The 17,979-nt window shown below is 42.2% G+C and overlaps 1 protein-coding gene across 1 annotated transcript in view; it reads right to left on the bottom strand.

Annotated features, from left to right (window-relative positions):
• Positions 1–17,658, bottom strand: part of rnd2 (Rho family GTPase 2) — a 58,013-nt gene extending 40,355 nt beyond the window's left edge. Inside the window, exons 1-2 of the mRNA XM_015948879.3 lie at positions 17,339–17,658; positions 17,000–17,087 (exon numbers count right to left, since the gene is read on the bottom strand). Of these exons, the coding sequence (XP_015804365.1) occupies positions 17,000–17,087; positions 17,339–17,440 (190 nt within the window). The 5' untranslated portion in view covers positions 17,441–17,658. The remainder of the gene's footprint in view (positions 1–16,999; positions 17,088–17,338) is intronic.
• Between the last annotated feature and the right edge of the window lie 321 nt (positions 17,659–17,979).

Here is a 17,979-nt window from a genome sequence, read left to right as displayed (position 1 = left end):
GGATGCACCGATCGATCGGCATTTGATCGTAATCGGCCGATAGCGCCCCTATCGGTTTTGATCGGAATTTTCAAAATAGATCAAAGCAAACCGATCAGGTAGGGTTGTCACGGTAACCAGTGTAGCGGTAAACCCCAGTAAAAAAAAAAAAAAAGTTGACAATAATAATAACCGTCTTGTTTTTTAAAAAACTATATTATCTCGGTGGGTTACCGTGGCTGCGGTGTAGGCGCGGTGACCCTTACCAGCCACCGTATCATCTGCTGAAGTTGCCGGCGGCACATGCGCGCTTTGTTGTTTACAACCAAAATGTTCTTGAAGCTAAAGCTGAAATAATGGTCAAAGGAGGAGACGGCAGCACTCAGGACATTTTTTATCCCTCAGAAAAGACAAAGTGGGAAGTACGGGCGTTTTTGGATATTTGAAGAATGCAGAGGGAGTTTATAGAAGACGGCTATCCTGTTTGCAGCACGAGCAGAAAAAGTGTCTGTGAAAGGCAGCAACGCTTCAAATCTCATGACACATCTGCGTGACCATCACCCACAACTCTACAGTCAACGCAAGGCAAGCTAACGTTAGCGTTTTAGCTAAAATGCGTGATTCGAGGATTTGGGTTGAGGGAGAATGCAACGAGTCGCTATATAAAGCAGCCGCAGCGCCGCTACCTGCATATAAACCGTGTCGTGGACACCCCCCATGTTGAAATGATGCTATGCATTACGGGACTCCCAGGGGCAGATAGGAGTTGGTCTCTCTCTGAGAATAATTATGAATTTAGCAATGATTACTGCCTGATGACATTTTCCCACATCTACAAAGCTCACTGGAACACAAACTGAGGACAATATTTCCTGACATACAGGGTTTATTTAATTGTGTGAAAATGTAGCACGTTTAAAAAAAATACCGCGATAATACCGAAAACCGTGGTAATTTTGGTCACAATAACCGTGAGGTTAAATTTTCACACCGCGACAACCCTAATACAGACCATTTTAGATTAGGTTACATTTCCTTTATTCCCAGATTATGTAGTTTGTAGCACTCATTATAATGTTGTAGAAAATTTCTGGCCAATCCACGTGATCGGTATCGGTGATCGGTATCGGTGATCAGCATTCTTTGATGTCTGTATCGGTGATCGGCAGCAAAAAACCTGATCGGTGCATCCCTATTCTTAATGCAGCAAAAGTGCAGCATTACATTCCCAACAGGACAGTTTTTAAGTCTAGCTTGGTTTGCCCCATCTAACACGAAGCTGCATGATTATAATGCGTCTTGTTCTCCTTACAGACCAGACAGAGTGGGTCAGGTCCAGCAAAGCCAAACATTTCAACACAAAGTCTTGAGGGCGGAGTGGTGGGTGAGTGGGAAAAGTGCAGATGTACTCTTCTACTCTTCTCTTTTGTCCCCTTTAGTTTTCCAATCTGGCAAACACTTGTCGCTCCCACATCAAGCTCTCAGGGTGTCTCTACCCCCCACCCCCATCCTCACCACATGCCCTCCATGCTTATCTTTGATTGAACCTCCAGCTCACCCAATTTCTTTTACCAGAGCAGCAGATGTACTTTCCAGCCCCATCCTCCACCTTCAACAGCCCCATTACCCCTCAGGTCAGAGAGGAAACAACAGCAAGGGTCAAAAGCTCAGAGCTGTAGGGATTCCCATACACTAACTCACTCAATCATGCATATGACAAAAGCATGTGGCCACACCAATCCATCACACACAAACCATTTGTTTTTTTATCTATTGGTGGCAATTTTCATTCCCTTCACCACAACTTTCAACTTTTATATTAATCCTTTTCCAGGTTTTTGAGTTTTATTTTTGCACTTTTAGTTTTGAAAACTGTTGATTGCAGCTTTTTATGTTTATGTTTATGTGCTTAGCAGACGCTTTTACCCAAAGCGACTTACAACAATTATTTTTTAACCTATAGGGTATGTTGTGATCTGTGGGGGAAACCGGAGTACCCGGAGAAAACCCACGCATGCATGGGGAGAACACGCAACTCCACGCAGAAAGGCGAGTTTTGAACCTGCGACCTTCGTGCTGCGAGGCAACAGTGCTAACCACTGCGCCACCATGCAGCCGACATCTCAGTTATGAAAAACCCAAAGTTATCTCCCAACAGCCTTTTGTCCCATTGGGCTAGCCATGCCAATAAACAAACCTATGATGAATTAAATTAGTTCTAGAAGAACAGCCATCGGTAAATGAGGCGGTCCACAGTTGAAGAAGGAGAAAACACATCATTTTTTCTAAAAAAGACACTTAAATCCATCTATCTGCTCCTGATTCTAATGAAGCCCAAGTTCTAATTGTCCAAAATGGATGTAAAAGCTGTTTCAAACTAGCTGTCGCCATCTTGTTTCACTCTGTTGCATCATCCCACCCACCAGGCATATAGAGTGCCCTGATTGGCCCACAAAGCAGATAAAGCTCTGTGATTTGTTCACTAAGCAGATAGAGCACTATGATTGGCCCACCATTATGGACCAATCACAGCTCTTTATGTGTTTGAAACCCCCTAGAGAGCTGTGATTGGCCAGCCAGATTGCTGTTAGGGGCTGCAGAGGTTCCAGTGGAGCGTTCCTAGACCAAACTTTGCAAAGCAAGAATTTGGTCTAGCTCACTAGGCTAGTTTTTTTGGGCCAATTACTTAAACATTATGTGATCTCATAAAATATCACTAGAATGCACACAAATGTGTGTGTGTGCGTGCGCATGCGTGTGTGTGTGCGCACGCGTGTGTGTCCTGTTAAAAGCGAGTTTTCCTCTCCGCTGTCGTTGCATGCTTGCTTAGTATGAGGATTGCCGTAAAGACTGACACTAGTCAGTGACATGATGCAACCTGCTGGGTTCCTTATATAGGAAACTTTTGCTATATAAATAAACTGAATTGAAAAGTTTCATGAGAGATTTAGATAACAGGCAGAAAGGGTCAACTCAATCTGCTGATGGCAAACACCACATTTCAGCTCTGTTGGTATGGTATAGAGCTCCGGACGTCACGTGACTCTCAGAGAGTAGACGCCATGTTGGCAGGCAACAAAGGTAAACAAAATGAACGGGATCTGCTTGGATTTTGCTCCGTCGGAGTTTACTTCACACTTTAAAACCGAAGAAATCATTTTATGCAGTCAGAAACTATATAGACTAAACATCTCCGACCCTTTCCGTGCCCCTGGGATACTTTTTAAAACACCACAAAAACCATCTTGCTAGCGAACACGTTAGTGATGTGTCGGTCGCTCTAAAAGCCGGCTCTAGTGAACGGCGGGCCTTGGATGGCAAATATGAAAATTCACAGTCAGAATGCATGGGAAACAAACGCTTGATCACAGTGAGAGTAACGTTTTAGGTAGCAAGAGGGTTAAGGTTAGGATGAGGGTGAGGGGAAGGTTATAAATAGTGAAACGTTAAGGTTTAGGTGTGGTTAAATGAGCTGGTTCGGTGCCGCATCAGCGGACATCCCATCACGTAGGTTCACGCTGCATTGGGATCTGCAGTCAGAAAAGGAAAAACCCTTTTTCGCACATAAGTAACGAAAAAGGGCACTTTTGGCGTCAGGGGTCTGACGTGGACGGTGGCTGACCAAGCGTTTGTTTTTGACGCGCTGGGAGTGAGAATGTGTTGGCATGCCGGGAGAAGTGACGTCAACTCCTGGAGCTCTACTGGTTGGTAAAATTAGCATTAGCAGCCATCTTGAATTGGACCGACTCTGAATTGAGTTTTAGATGTTCGTCCAACAATTACTTTGTGATGGTTTAATAAACATTTAACCATGTGGTTTGACTCTCTGCTGCTGAAACACTACTTTTAAGCTCAATAGCTAGTATAGCCATTTCTGTTGTTGTGCAGGCAGGAAGATGTGGTGGCCATCTTGAATTAGACTAATGGGTTAATAATAGCTGTGAGTACACATCCAGTAAAGACGTCCAGAGCTCCATGTGCACTGAAAAGGATCATGAGATATTTTGCTAAAACCACACACACACACACACACACACACACACACACACACACACACACACACACACACACACACACACACACACCACTGCCCTTCTTTCAGCAGTAGCTTGTAAAGCTGTATCAAAGTCACTCACATTCTTACAGCTGGAGAAAATGTTGCTCTTTAGATTGTTGTTGAAACCTAAACCTGACACAGAATGAGTCCCTGTGACTCCATCCAGACATTTAGTCTCACACGTCGCGCCAAATCAAAGTCACGGGTTCCTAATGGCTCTCAGCTCTGATACACAACTAGAGGCACTTCTTTGTCCTTGTGTCTTTAGCTTTAGATGTTATTCTCCTTAATTCTGCCCACCAAACAGTAAAAGTCTTGATTTTTATCCTTTTTATTCTCTGTCAATCACTCTGATCTCTAAAGGGGTAATGGCCCTCCATGGCAGGGCTTGTGATGTGACATAGTGTTAGTCATTTAAAGCCTTAAATGGGCCTTTTCTTCATAATGTCCAAAAACACTCCATTTTAATTCTGTCCCTAATAACGTCCCACTAGACTTTTACAACGGGACATCAGCTAAGTAAAAGCTACAAGGAGCCTATCAGTCGTGTGCAGTGCTGTTCGGCTGTGGCGGTGCTTTTTAAGCAGATTATACACTTTTGCCTGTCTGGTGCTGAGCATTAGGACAATATTAAATGGAGGCTGAGATGTGGAGAAACCCGTAGCAGTAACCATGGACACTTTTAAAGACTCATCTGGAATAAGAAGACACACAGAGTCACATCCTCTAAAGCCATGTGTTTTATGTTTATGGGATGGCGGACTATATTCTGGACTTTTTGTAAGCTTGTAAAAGCAGGTTGAGAAGTTCTTGTGTGTAAGCGTGTGTGTAAGTGTGTCATTGAGGCGAGCAGATATTCTCAGAGGTAATTACACATCTGCCCACCACCTCCTATCTTACATGAGTGCTAACTGCTGGTGACCTGAACACCGTGCTCCAGCAGCCATCATCACTAATGGGCTATCAGAGATGGAGAACATGCATGAGGTGGAAGAGAAAAGGAGGGGGAGTTAAAAAAAATTATATACTTCACGATTCACCTCCCAACCAGTTTACCCTCCCTTCTGCTGTCGTTTATGTTCTGGATTGTTTTGTCTCGTTACCTTCTCAAATAATTTTAGATTTAGACATTATTATAATGTTGGGGTTTTATCCTTGGATATAATCTAAAATCCTAATTTATAAACTCCTTCAAAGCCTCTTCGGGTCAAAACATCTAGCGGTTGTCCAGCGTTTACTTCACATTATGCAAATAAGAGAGGGTTGAGCCTAAGCTCAAAGGACATGTGTTTAACGAAGCGACTATGGGTGCTGATTCAAAAACTAAATATAAAAAATGATGTTACAGTTGACAATTGTTAAGTGTCTTAGCTTCAATTTGTCATATTTAACTTCTTCTAACAATATTGGGATTAGAGCTGAAACGATTCCTCGAGTACCTCGAATAATTCGAGTACAAAAAATCCTCGAGTCAAATTCTTTGCCTCGAGGATTCGTTTAATTCATATTTAATTAATTCATGGCTTTGCAATAGCCCGGGGTCATGTTTCACCCGGACCGAAATAAGTGACGCACATGCCCACTGGACTGAATGCACACGCGAGTAGCGAATATAACTTAACTTTCTCTTAACAACGTGGACCCCGGTGGAGTGCGAAAAAGACAGAAAAAGTCAAAGTTGTGGGACCATCTTTCACGTCGTAAGACGGAAAACGTAGTCCAGTATAAATACTGTAAAATGGATTTAGCCTAGCACAACACCACATCCTCCATGCTGCAGCACCTGTAAATGTCACTTCTGCAAGCGGACTCAGAGCCTCTACAAGATAATGCTTTTTAGCCTGTTTTTCTATATATTCTGCGGACACTGCGACTTTTTCGTTTGTAGCACTCAGTTTCAGCTCACACCGTACGTCTGGTAGCAACACGTCGGACTTAAAATGTGCTAAAAATAGCAGTTTTTACACAATATGTCGGACTTTCTATTGTGTTATTGATGTCTGTTGTCCCTCGGGGTTTCTGCAGGAGGACACGGGTATTTATGAGTGGCGGAGGAAAACGAAAGAAAGTAAATAAATGTTTTGTGATCAGTATAATTTGACAAAACCACAGCAAACATGCTTTTGGCAATCCTTGTTAGAGTGAGAAAAAAAGTGTAGAAATTAAAACGGACGTGTGTTAATAGGGAAACAGCCGGCGAGCTGTTTGCGCCGTGAGCGGTTCTGGTTCTGTTTGGGCCGCAGCCGCTCGCAGCGTTATCCTCCTAGTTTCTGTCTGGCTTGCAGGCTAGCAGATTCTCGCACGAGGGGAAAATCGGCTCAGGTTGTTTACTTATTTTTTGCACAGGCATTTGTTTACTGTGAAGTAAAGTTGAAGTGCTGAAGTTATGCAAACTAATTTTGAATAAAACTTGAAGAATAACTGGCAATTGCTTGCTCATTTTAAGAGGTTTTTCATAATTATAACATGCTATTTGATATCAAATCACTTTTATTGTCACGTCACATGTGCAGGTACACTGGTACAGTACATGCGAGTGAAATTCTTGTGTGCGAGCTTCACAGCAACAGAGTTGTGCAAAAATACAGTAATGTAAAAACAAGTAAAATATAAAAATGGCTAATCTAAGTATACAAATGAATAAAGTAAACAATAAGATAAGAGATATAAAATGTACAGAGGTTGGTATGTGCAAAACAGTGGCATTAATGTATAGTATGGAGCGTGTAATGTTGGAACTTGGTGGAGCTCGCGACGAGGCAGCCATACTCGGCGCCATCTTGGCTCATCAATATATGATATAATGGTTTACAAACACAAAAGGGTAATTTATTAGAGTACTCGATTAATCGAAAAAAAGATTCGATAGAGTACTCGATTACAAAAATATTCGATAGCTGCAGCCCTAATTGGGATATGTATCTTTGAATTATAATGTTGTGAGTGAAGTAAAATGGTAAAAATTTATAATCAAGTCTAAATTAATGAAGCTATGTTTAAAAATAGAAATATTCATATGAGTGTGCTGGCTTTCAAATATTCATTTATTATAAAAATTCTAACTGCTGTGAATTTAAAACAATGGTGAAGCAATCCCTTTAATAAAATACAAAGTGACTCTGAGCCCTCAACATCAAGGGATGTTGTTACCAGGCTTTAACTTTGGTACTTTTGCAATGTTTACATATTGGTAAAAATAAATAAATAAATAAATTAATTAATTACTTAATTTGATCAACTTCATCAAATTATCTAGAAATAAATCTAAATGTATAAAGATCAATCTAAATGTTAACATATACCCTTTTTATTTAGTTAAATGCTAAGTCAGAATGAAATAGAAGTGGCCCACCAAAATAAAAGAAAGGTGAAGAGATCCCATATCTACAGGCTCAGACTCACTTAGATGGTAAGATTGTGTGAGACCACTCAACTAAATTATTTATGCATGTTCATTTATGCAGACTCGTGCAATCTTACCAACAAAGTAACATTTTAACGTGTAAATGTAGCGTGGCTTTGCTTTACTGCAGATTTTAATGTGATTTATTTATGGGATTGGATCCAAACTCGTACCATGTTGCTTTGTTTTTAGGCTCATAAAGTCCAAGAGGATAAAAAGTAAGCCCTCTGTTCAAGTGTTCTTACAGGCCGTCTACTATCTGTATGGAGAGCGGAGGGCAAAGCAGACATTAACCCTGCAGCATCACTCCAAACTGGTCTCAGCTGCTTTTATGTTTGTATTTCAGCAGGGAAAAAGATCTTCAGTAAATGTGTACAGTTGATTCTTTTCACAAGTGTAGCATGTTCTACCTGGTATGCATTTTTATTATTTATCAAATCTGCAGCTTTGTGTCTGTTTCTGAGAGTAGCACACACACACACACACACACACACACACACACACACACACACACACACACACACACACACACAGAACATGATGATACGTCTGAAATGGGACACATCTGTCTGATTTTAAGTTTTATGGACATTTTAAACTCCAGTTAAACATTTCACTTAACACTTCAGAACAGCTGAAAAAGGATTGTCAGAGGACGATTAGTCTTTTTGAGTCACCTGCTTGTTTGTACATTTATCTGGTTCATTGTAAATGGATGGTTTAAGGACAGGTAAACTTTACTGAACACCACCAGAATGTTGGTTCAAAGCTCAGAATCTGCATTAGTGAAGAAGCTGTGGTGAGTTGAAGAACAACACCGTGGTCTTTCTTGAACTCCTCCACTTATAACGGATCTGCTGTCCAGCTAAATGCCTTTGATCACCAATACCAAAATCCTGCAGGTTTCAGAGCCTGATGGGTTCCTTAACAAGCTTGTGTCTTACAGTGAACTGGTAATGTCTCCTTCTTCTAAAACAGGGGTCGGCAACCCGTGGCTCTGGAGCCGCCTGCGGCTCTTCCATCCATCTGATGCGGCTCTCTGTGCTTGTAAAATAATGAATGGATATTTAAATAAAATGCTTTATATTTTACTGCATTAATTTTACATCTGTATGCTAATTCTAAATGTAAAGATTGTCTGCGTAAACCTGAACAGGTCCAACCCGGTCTACTGTGAGATCGGGTTGACGCGTCACGCTTGTGCGTAATCATAGGCGCTTTCTGAGCTGAAGAGGATGTGAGATTCTGGGATTCTCCTCAGACGGCTCATGGATGTGTCGCCACATTGGAGACAGGAACAAGCGCTATTCAGCCAAAGTTTCATAATCAGGGAACATTTTCTAAGTGACAAGTCTCTGAGAGACAGTTTGGAAAACACTCGCTTCAGTCGGAGGAACCTTCCCACATGCGCCCTGGTTCTGCAACGCGTTCCAAGCCCCTCTCCACATCTTCAGCTCGCTGTGCACCGTACGTACGCACTGACAGCGAGCTGCGCTGAGCAGTGTCCAGCTCAGATGTTCAGAAGGGAATCTTTTCTTGAGTGATTTAGCTACATCTGCGATTTAAGTGGAATAAAATGTCAGTTCATCTGCATGCGTCGGGGTAATTCTTTCTATTCTTTCTCCGTCAAAATAAACTGTCAAATACGGGAACTGTCCGGTCAACACAAGCCCTGCTTTTAAGTGTTGTGTTTTCTTGTGAAAATTGTTGCAAAGAAATATAATTTAACTTGATTAACACCAGAGCCAGGCGCACTGCGCCGTTGTCTCCGTCACTGTAAATGAGGGAAAAACAAAATGATCGGATCCGTTTCTGACCTTCCCCACCTACAAAGTTTAATTACAACAATCAAACGTGACAGAGCCTGGATTTGTATTCTGAACAGTCTAAACATGTTTTAAAAAGAAACGTATGACAAAAGTGGCACCTGCTCAGTAAAACCACCAACAGGGTGAAAAATATCAACATATTGTAGGCAGAGACGGGCTACAACTTCTGGATCCATTTTATATAAATCGTTTTATTGATTATCGTCTTATGAAAGATAACTTTGAGGTACACGAGCGACCGGTACCGGCTGCTGTCACCTGTTGAGATTGGTTAAAGCAGCTCTCTGCTGTCTGAGGGTAGGCCCCGCCCACAACGGCGCAGCTGCTGTGGCTCCCAGTGTTTTCTTTACTGTGGAAAACGAGTAATAATGGCTCTTTGATGGGAACAGGTTGCCGACCCCTGATCTAAAAGGTGGGGTTCACTTAAACATTTGCAGTGGTCTAGTAGGAATAAATGCCTTGTAAGTCGTACTCTGAGGGAGCAAAGCGCACCATTTTCAGGAATGTGAGCCACATTACAGATGAGCTTCAGACGACAGGACTTGGGAGTCTTATTTCCTGATATTTGGACATCTCAACTCGGATTGGTGAACGCAACTCTACCACTGACTCAGCTCTGCAACACTGATGTTTTATCTCCACAAAAAACACAAGCCTGGAGAAACTTCTGCTATGTGGTTGAGTTGCTAATGCTGATTTTTAGCTTCTGCTAGTCGAGACATTCTCTGCCATTTCCTGGATGCTAAACTAACAACAAACTTCCCCGTCGTGAGTCAAGATGGGTGAGTCCATGAATGTTAAAAGACAGTGTGACGTAGATCTGTCAGGATTTCCTAATAATAGAATTTCACTGTCTATTTTCTATCAGATGCTAATGCAGGGGATGTGTAGGAGACTATTTTCATGGTCAGCCTGCATAAAAAAGTCAGAGTGACTGATTATAATCAGAAATAATGTTTTTTTTTTATTTCAGTGAACCACACCTTTAAATAATCAACAAGAGTAAAAATCTAAAACAATAAAGATGTTAAAGGTTGTGAATGATAAACGATCCACACTCGTATAACCCCTTTCAGAGGACTTCAAAGTGCTTTACACAACAGTGAGTCATTCACTCACACACACACACACACACACACACACACACACACACACACACACACACACACACACACACACACACACACACACACACAGTAATGAGCTACACGTTAGCTACAGCTGCTCTGGGGTGCACTGACAGATGCATGGCTGCCGTAGACAGGTGCCACCGGTCCCTCCGATCACCACCTGCAAGTAAAGAAGGTGACGTTTCTTGCCAAAAGACACAAAGGCTGACACATCTACAGCCTAGTTTTAAACCGGCAACCCTCCAATTACAGAGCAAACTCAAACCCCTTAACCACCATTGCCCATGTACAAGCTGGTAGGATTTGTTATTCCCTGCCACAAAAAGACAAATAGTAGCCAACAACCTTGGTGTCTTTGTGTGTCTTTAGATTTCTCAAAAGGTTGGAATTAACCCTCTCAGGCTCAAAATAAGTTTTGATAAAAGGACAAACAACTAAGTCCTTCAGAGGTACTTCTGAGTTAAAATATGCTCATGAAATACGCGTGTGGAGTAACCAGGTAGGTTTTAATGCTGCAAATATGCAACGCCTACCTCCAGAGGGTGAAAAGAAACTTACAGAAATGAATCAGTGAATGTTTCTGTAAAACAGATCAATTAAATCCAATTCAAGACGGTCGAGACTTAGAAAACACACAAAGGGTTATAACTCAGACAGTTTTGTGGTTTTTAAAGTAAAAGGTCTCATGGTCATAGCCAACGCACCATTTTTACATAATGACTTTGATGTCAGCTATTGGTGGTCATGAGTTTGAGGCGTTTAATTGGTTGAAGTCATCTTATTTACCAGCCCTGTGCTCTTCTGTTTGCTACCTGATACCGTCATGCAAACACTGCTATTTCAGAGCAGGAGTGTGTTTTGTTCCTGGTATGCATCATCAAAACAAGTTTCTGTCTGGCAGTTAACGCCCTGGGCTGGTTAGGCAAATAGTAGCAACAACCTTTAAGGCTTCAGTTCATACATTCAAGCCTTTGAACAGGAGTTGAAATGATTTCCTCATCCTAGCTTCAGGTTGTTACGTACAAAACGGAAAAGATCTATTTGTCATCTATTGCCACATAATCTGTTTGTACTAAAGTTGAGGCCATTTAAATGCAAAGAAAAGGAAAATGTTCATTTTCACAGATCTACCCCAAAGTCTGCAACTCAGAAAGGTGGGCCGAGCAGCTGTTTGAGCCAACAGGATCATTTCTTCTTGCTGTTGCTTGGCTCATTTCAGACCTCAGCACTTTCTGAGCATCCTCCAGCGCCAGTGAGCTGTTTGCTCGAGGGCACGGGGGATTTTTATAAAATCTGTTGATTTTATTTCTGCTCCGAGTTGTGGTTTTGGTGCTCCCATTGTCCATTAAAGATTAATCAAGTGGAAAGTGTTGAGGGTCAGAAAGCCCAGTGAACTCGGCGTGTTTTTATAGGACGCTGGACACCCAGCCGGTCTGCTGCACTGAGAACGTGGAGCTTCAAAAGCATGAAGTCAAAAGGAATGTTGGAAAGTCACATGAGAAGGAAGATTCTGATGTCAGACTGTGAACACAGGGAGAGGCATAACACGCTTGCTGTCTCTTGTTGTTGTTTAAAAGGCTCATATTACAACGTGTGATGGGAAATGCAGCATAAATGTATTAGATACAACTGGGACAGAGAAAAGTCATCAGCAAAAACAAAAATAAAGAAATTATCAGACGACAGATCTAAACTGGCCGCAACAGTTTTGTGTCTGGCCGATTACAACATCAGAGCTGCGATGGAGATAAACGACAAAGATGGCGCTGGCTGAGGAACAGCACTCGTTTGAAACGGCTTTGGCATCAACTTTGGAATATTTAGACTTGAGCTTTTCTCTGAGACATGAGCACATAGAGGTACTTGAGTTCTTTCTTTAGAATTAGGATCAATTTGCTTCCTCTGTGACGGTGTATGGTGGACATCCGTATGTCACGTTGTTCATTGCTCTGATTGGTCCTAGCTCTGTCCAGTTGCATGACAGTTTGAAAGACAACCATAATCCGCCCCATGAGTGAGCTGTTTCAGCGGTTCATGGCCAGACTACGTGTTTACATAAATAGGACGGCTTGTCATAAATGATGGCAAAACTAATAAAAGAATTCTGAGTGAGAATCAGAGCCGTCTGAGTGGGTGACAAGTAAAAGCAACAGATATGTGACCAAGCTGCTGCAGGAAATTAGAGGAAACCCAGACTGTCACGGGTTGGACGGGTAAGAGACAGAACGCCTAGGTCTTGGGGGCATTTTTGTCTCAAACTGAGACACTGTGGACTCTTTCCCAGGAACTCTCACCATATTGGGAATTGGTTAAGCACATTATTACCTCAGGCACAGAAAAAGTAACAGACTGGCTGACTACCTCTGGGCCCATGAGCATTGGGACCGATCACTAATGGTCTTAGACTATTTACAATGACATTTTGACTGCTCAACAGCTTGTGGGTCAATGATATCCTGTTTTGTGTTTTTGTGTCCAGATGGTCAAAAAATGCAGGAAAGGCAATATTTCAGACCTAAAACGTATCAATTCCTCATGAAATGTTGATAATAAAAACATTTACTTTAAAAGGGACTCCTAAATGATGTAAAATATCATAATCAATACCTAAAAAATTACTCACTGGGCTGGGAAACACACTGCATTTACTTCTCCATACACACACCAGGAATGCTGTGGAGTATTTTGTCAAAATAATGAAGGAAACATCCTTGTTTATGTCTTGTGATTCTGTAAGCTTTCCATAGTTAACATTTTTAAAAGACTACAGACATCAGTTTAGGTTAGGAGGTAGCAGATTTAAGCTGTTGGGTGAAAAATTTAATCTAAGAAAACATAAATGTATAAAACTGAACTTCCATTAAAAAAATCCCAACGTAGAGAGCCAGAACAACATATATTTGTAGTAGTGTCACCATCCCGTTTTGTAGCATACGGACATTAGTTTAAAACCTGCGTGGACACTAACTGAGACTATTCTTGTAGCTGATCGATCAGCCGTGTAAAAACCAGCAGACAGTGTTGCTATAAAAGCAGAGAAGAGCTGCTTTTGGAGTGTGTCCAAACAGGAAGTCGTCATGTGTGACAACACTCGAGTTTATCATTCTAAAGACATGAAAAAGGAAAAACGTGCTTGCAAAGCGGAGCGTAACAAAATAATTGCAATACATATCCATTTACGTCAGTTACAGTGATTTAGTGACCGTTTAAAGCAAACAGTAAAATTCTAAATCAAGTATTATTAATAGCTCAGTAGGGATGGGTACCTTTGACATTTGAATCGATTCGGTACTAATTCCCGGTACCTAGGAATCGATACCGGTACTTAACGGTACCAATTTTCGATACTTTTGAGTATTTAATATTTTAATTCTCTTTTATAATTAAATATATTTTTTTCTCAATATATAACCATATTTGATAAATATCACGATAAATAATATTCAACTGTTTGTATTTTAACATCGTCCTTGTAGTGTTATCAGCTGATTAAACTGAAGCAAACATCTTTACTGTGAACTAAATTTACTGTGTAACTTCATTCCTTTTGCCGTCTTTTTTCATTTGATTTTTCCTACTGGGAAGTTAGAATTTCCGAGGAGAAAGCGAACGCACCATTAGCTGATAACAATGGTGGCAATGGAAGCTAACATATCAAGCTAATGTTATCTTAAACAGTTTATTTAACTGCTGGAGCAGATTAAAACGATGATGCCTCACACTTAGATCGTTGTCGCTGGTTTCATCTTCACCCAATCACCCGTCGCATTTAGTAAAGTGAAGCCAAACTTTAGAGCGCGTTCATGTTCTTCTAGTCGGAAATTCGGAGTTCCGAGGAGAAAGCGAACGCACCATTAGCGGAACGGAAGCTAACATATCAAGCTAACGTTATCTTAAACATTTTATTTACCTACCGGAGCAGATTAAGATGAGGATGTCTCACTTAGATCGCTGTCGCTGGTTTCATCATCACCCAGTTACCCATCACATTTAGTGAAGTGGACCCAAGCTTTAGCGTGCGTTCTTTCTACCCATGCTGCTCTGTTTACAACTGGTTCACAGCGACTGACGACATAATGCTCTTGCGCATGCGCAGCTGTCCAGGCAAGTTCTCGTTATGAAGGTCGGGTACCGAAACGAGGCACCGTTTGAAATGACGTGAATTAGTGCTCGGTCAGTACTGTGGAATTCGGTCGGTACCTTAAAAAGTACCGAATTTGGTACCCATCCCTACAGCTCAATCTCAATGTTGAGTATTGACCGTTACACACACATATCACCAACAGGCCTTGAGGAAGTGCAGGAATTAGTGAGAACAAACTAATCAATGACTCATTCCATGCCACAGCAATGAATTCCTCTTCTTTAATGACAACACACTGTAACCTCAGCAGAGAAGTCAAGTGCAACACAAAAGCCTGGTCTCCAGCGGTGATCAGTAAGGTTTTGTGGACAAAGCTAGACCACAGCACCCTGACTCTGGCAGCAATTATAGAGGAGACAATACTTTAATGAGGGAGGAGGATGAGGAAGCAGATGTAGGACCGGGATGAAAGGGAGCGCGGTTTGGGAAGAGCAGGTGTTGACTGAGTCAAGGATCACGTCAGAATGAAAATGTCAAGTGGACAGTAGCTGTGCCACCGGAGAGAAAACAGACAGCATGGACACAAAGAGGAAGACTCTGCAGGGGTTTAACTCATAATAAGTTTGAGCTCGTTTTTCCTTGAGGTTCCAGATCTTTACTGGTAAAAAGGTCAGTGCTGTCAGGTCAGCAGAGCTAAACTTCAGCTAACTTTCTCTCCAGCAAGCCACATTTGAGACTTCCGCTGACCGCAGCGATCACTTGCTAAAACAGAAATAGATGTTTCCTGGTTTGAACGTCGGTGTGAACGACTCCACGTGAGGTTGAACTGGTGGCATAGGTGTTTTAAAAAAAGATCCAGAAGAAGAACGACTGAAGGAGGGGGGGGGGGGGGGTAGAGGTGAAGCAATAAAAGAAATCTGTTTCTAAATTAAGGATGATGGAAGACAGGCCATTTTCTACAGATGAAAGCCTTTCTCATCCAAGTGAGGGCCAATTATTTTTCTTGTTGAAAGAAAATATGAACATCTGTGTTTTCTGTGAATAATGGTGCTCCACACAAGGACCTCTGTACACACACACACGAGGCAGCAAACACACACTCACATATTCACCCTGTGGGCTGGGTGACGTCGTGTTTGTTGAGCAGTTCTTGGTGGGAGATTAAAGCCTGACATCGCCAAAGGTGTTTCAGGGTTTTAAAGATGGACAGAAGCACAACTTTCAGATGAAGATAAGGGACTCTAAACTGTGACCCCGGGCCCAAGAGGACTCCGGGCCCTGAGTGGCAGGGCTGGAGCAGATTTACTCTCCGCGTTGATGTCAGGTTCAGGGAAAAACAGCATTCTTTCATGACTCATCTCATAACATTAAAACAATACCCTTGTATTTCCTGAAAGACAGCTTTATGTTTGGGAATGTTCATGGTAAAAGAAACGAGGAGAGAAGATGTTCAGTGTTTCAAAGTCTCAGAATCACTTTTATCACCAAATCCAACCAATAGGAGAGCGAGCTGGTCAAACCAGACTTCCACAGAAAATCCTTTATAAATACTTCATATAGCATTGTGACTTCACGCATTAAGACAACAGAGCAGACATTAACAATGCTTCGTTGCTGATGACACCAACAACAGTTTAACTGATGGTTTTTAGGTCTGAGGAATCTTTCTCAGTAAGAGAAACATCAACAAATCTGAAAATAAAAACACAACAAGGCTTTACCTCAGCTGTGTTCACAGGTGCTGAGCTACAATTTTATATGATAGCAATTGAGTCATTTACAACAGAGTGGTGCAAGAACCAGTCACACTGGCTGAGACTGATGTTGCTTTTGAGATTCGACCAAAACAACTTCATAATTTCTCCACTTAAGACGATAGACTGCAACTCGGGTGAGGCAGAAGGCAGTTTGCATTCCTTCGTGGAATTCCAGGATTTTAATTTCATAAATGATTCACTAAGTCAAATATGCAAAGGAAGTTACAGTCAAGCATCCAAAACTGAGGTAGCGGAAAAGCTCCATTAAAACAGCAGACAAGTCAAATGTTTAACCCAACCCTCCAGCGAGCCTGCTTTCATCCGAAATTAGATGAAATCATTTAAACAGTTAGAGCAATTACTGAACCCCTCAGGGCCATCCTGTCTGAAGTATCCATGCCCTTATCCTTTCTCTCCCCCCTCGGAGTCGCCTGACCCTGAGCCAGAGCATGGGAGAGTCAGACACACACAGCAGACTGAAGGAGAAGGAATGCAAACACAAGACACGCAGGAGCACGGCTGGCACCCGGGTTTCTCCCTTAAGACAACAATCACAAATATAGCAGACGCCTCAAACTGAAGGGAAAATAGAAACATGGAGCTGCCTGGGTCAAAGCAATTTGTCAAGAGATGACGGGTGGAAAAGTTGGAGATGGAGGCAGTTTTCTCACGATCACTGGGACAGGCGGCATGACAAAGCAAGGAGAGACGATTGATTTAATGCCCGCAGCTTCTTGGAGAGGGTTTGAAAGTGTCTTACCTGATGTGTCCCACATATTCAGCTCAATCCGGTGCTTGTCAATCTCAAAACTAGCTGTGTAGTTTTCAAACACTGTGGGAACGTAGCTCTGAAAACACAAGGTTGTTTCAGTTAAGATGAGTCCTGTTAATTGCGCAGAGACATTAAAGGTGTAATGAATCATCTGAGGATGACAGGATGGGGATCAGGTCAGAACAAAGCCTCCGGGTCTCCTGGGTGCTGATTTTTCAGACATCTTTTCCTTTGTCTGCAGGTGGATCTAACCTGCTGGGCTGAACTTGAGCTGCTGTTTCGTTTCATTATACGAGGTAGAAGCAGAGCTAAGTTTTCTGGACCTACCTCTGGATAGCAGTCCTTGGCAAAAACGTGCAGGAGTGCCGTTTTCCCACACTGCGTGTCCCCGACCACCACGATCTTACAGCGGCTGCCCAGAGAGTCCATGTTAGTCCGTCACACGTGAATTCTTACAGTCGCATCCAACATCCGAAATGACGCGCAGCGGGACGGAAGGCTGAGAATCCGACACATGTGCGGGACCGGTGCGCGCGCTCTGGTTTCCACTGACAGACCCGCTCAGAACAAGTGCTCAGCTGCCCAGACGCGCACAGCCTCTGGTGGAAACTCCGGTGCTTTCATTATTCCGACTGGCCACGCCTTCCCAATAAACGCGCTTCACGCGCACGGGAAGACTTCATTCAGTCAAATCAAGTCAAGTAGTCTTTACTTCGGACTTGTCCAATTCACAGAGGTAGAAAGATATTGTATAGATACGGTCAAATAAAATGAGAACAGTCCGACTCGCTTCTCTCTCCGCTCTCGTTACAATAAAAACAATAATAATTACTGTAGTGTTAAAATTAAGCATCCATCCATCCATGTTTCTAAACATCTGGAGACAAATCCCATATTATTAAAGTTTTATTAAAAGTCTGCGCCAAAAATCGGTTTTATACACTGTAAAAAACGCGCGGCTGTAAACA

Source organism: Nothobranchius furzeri, chromosome 5 (genome assembly GCF_043380555.1).
Source record: "Nothobranchius furzeri strain GRZ-AD chromosome 5, NfurGRZ-RIMD1, whole genome shotgun sequence".
NCBI lineage: Eukaryota > Metazoa > Chordata > Actinopteri > Cyprinodontiformes > Nothobranchiidae > Nothobranchius > Nothobranchius furzeri.
This window is presented reverse-complemented; position numbering and strand designations above follow the sequence as displayed.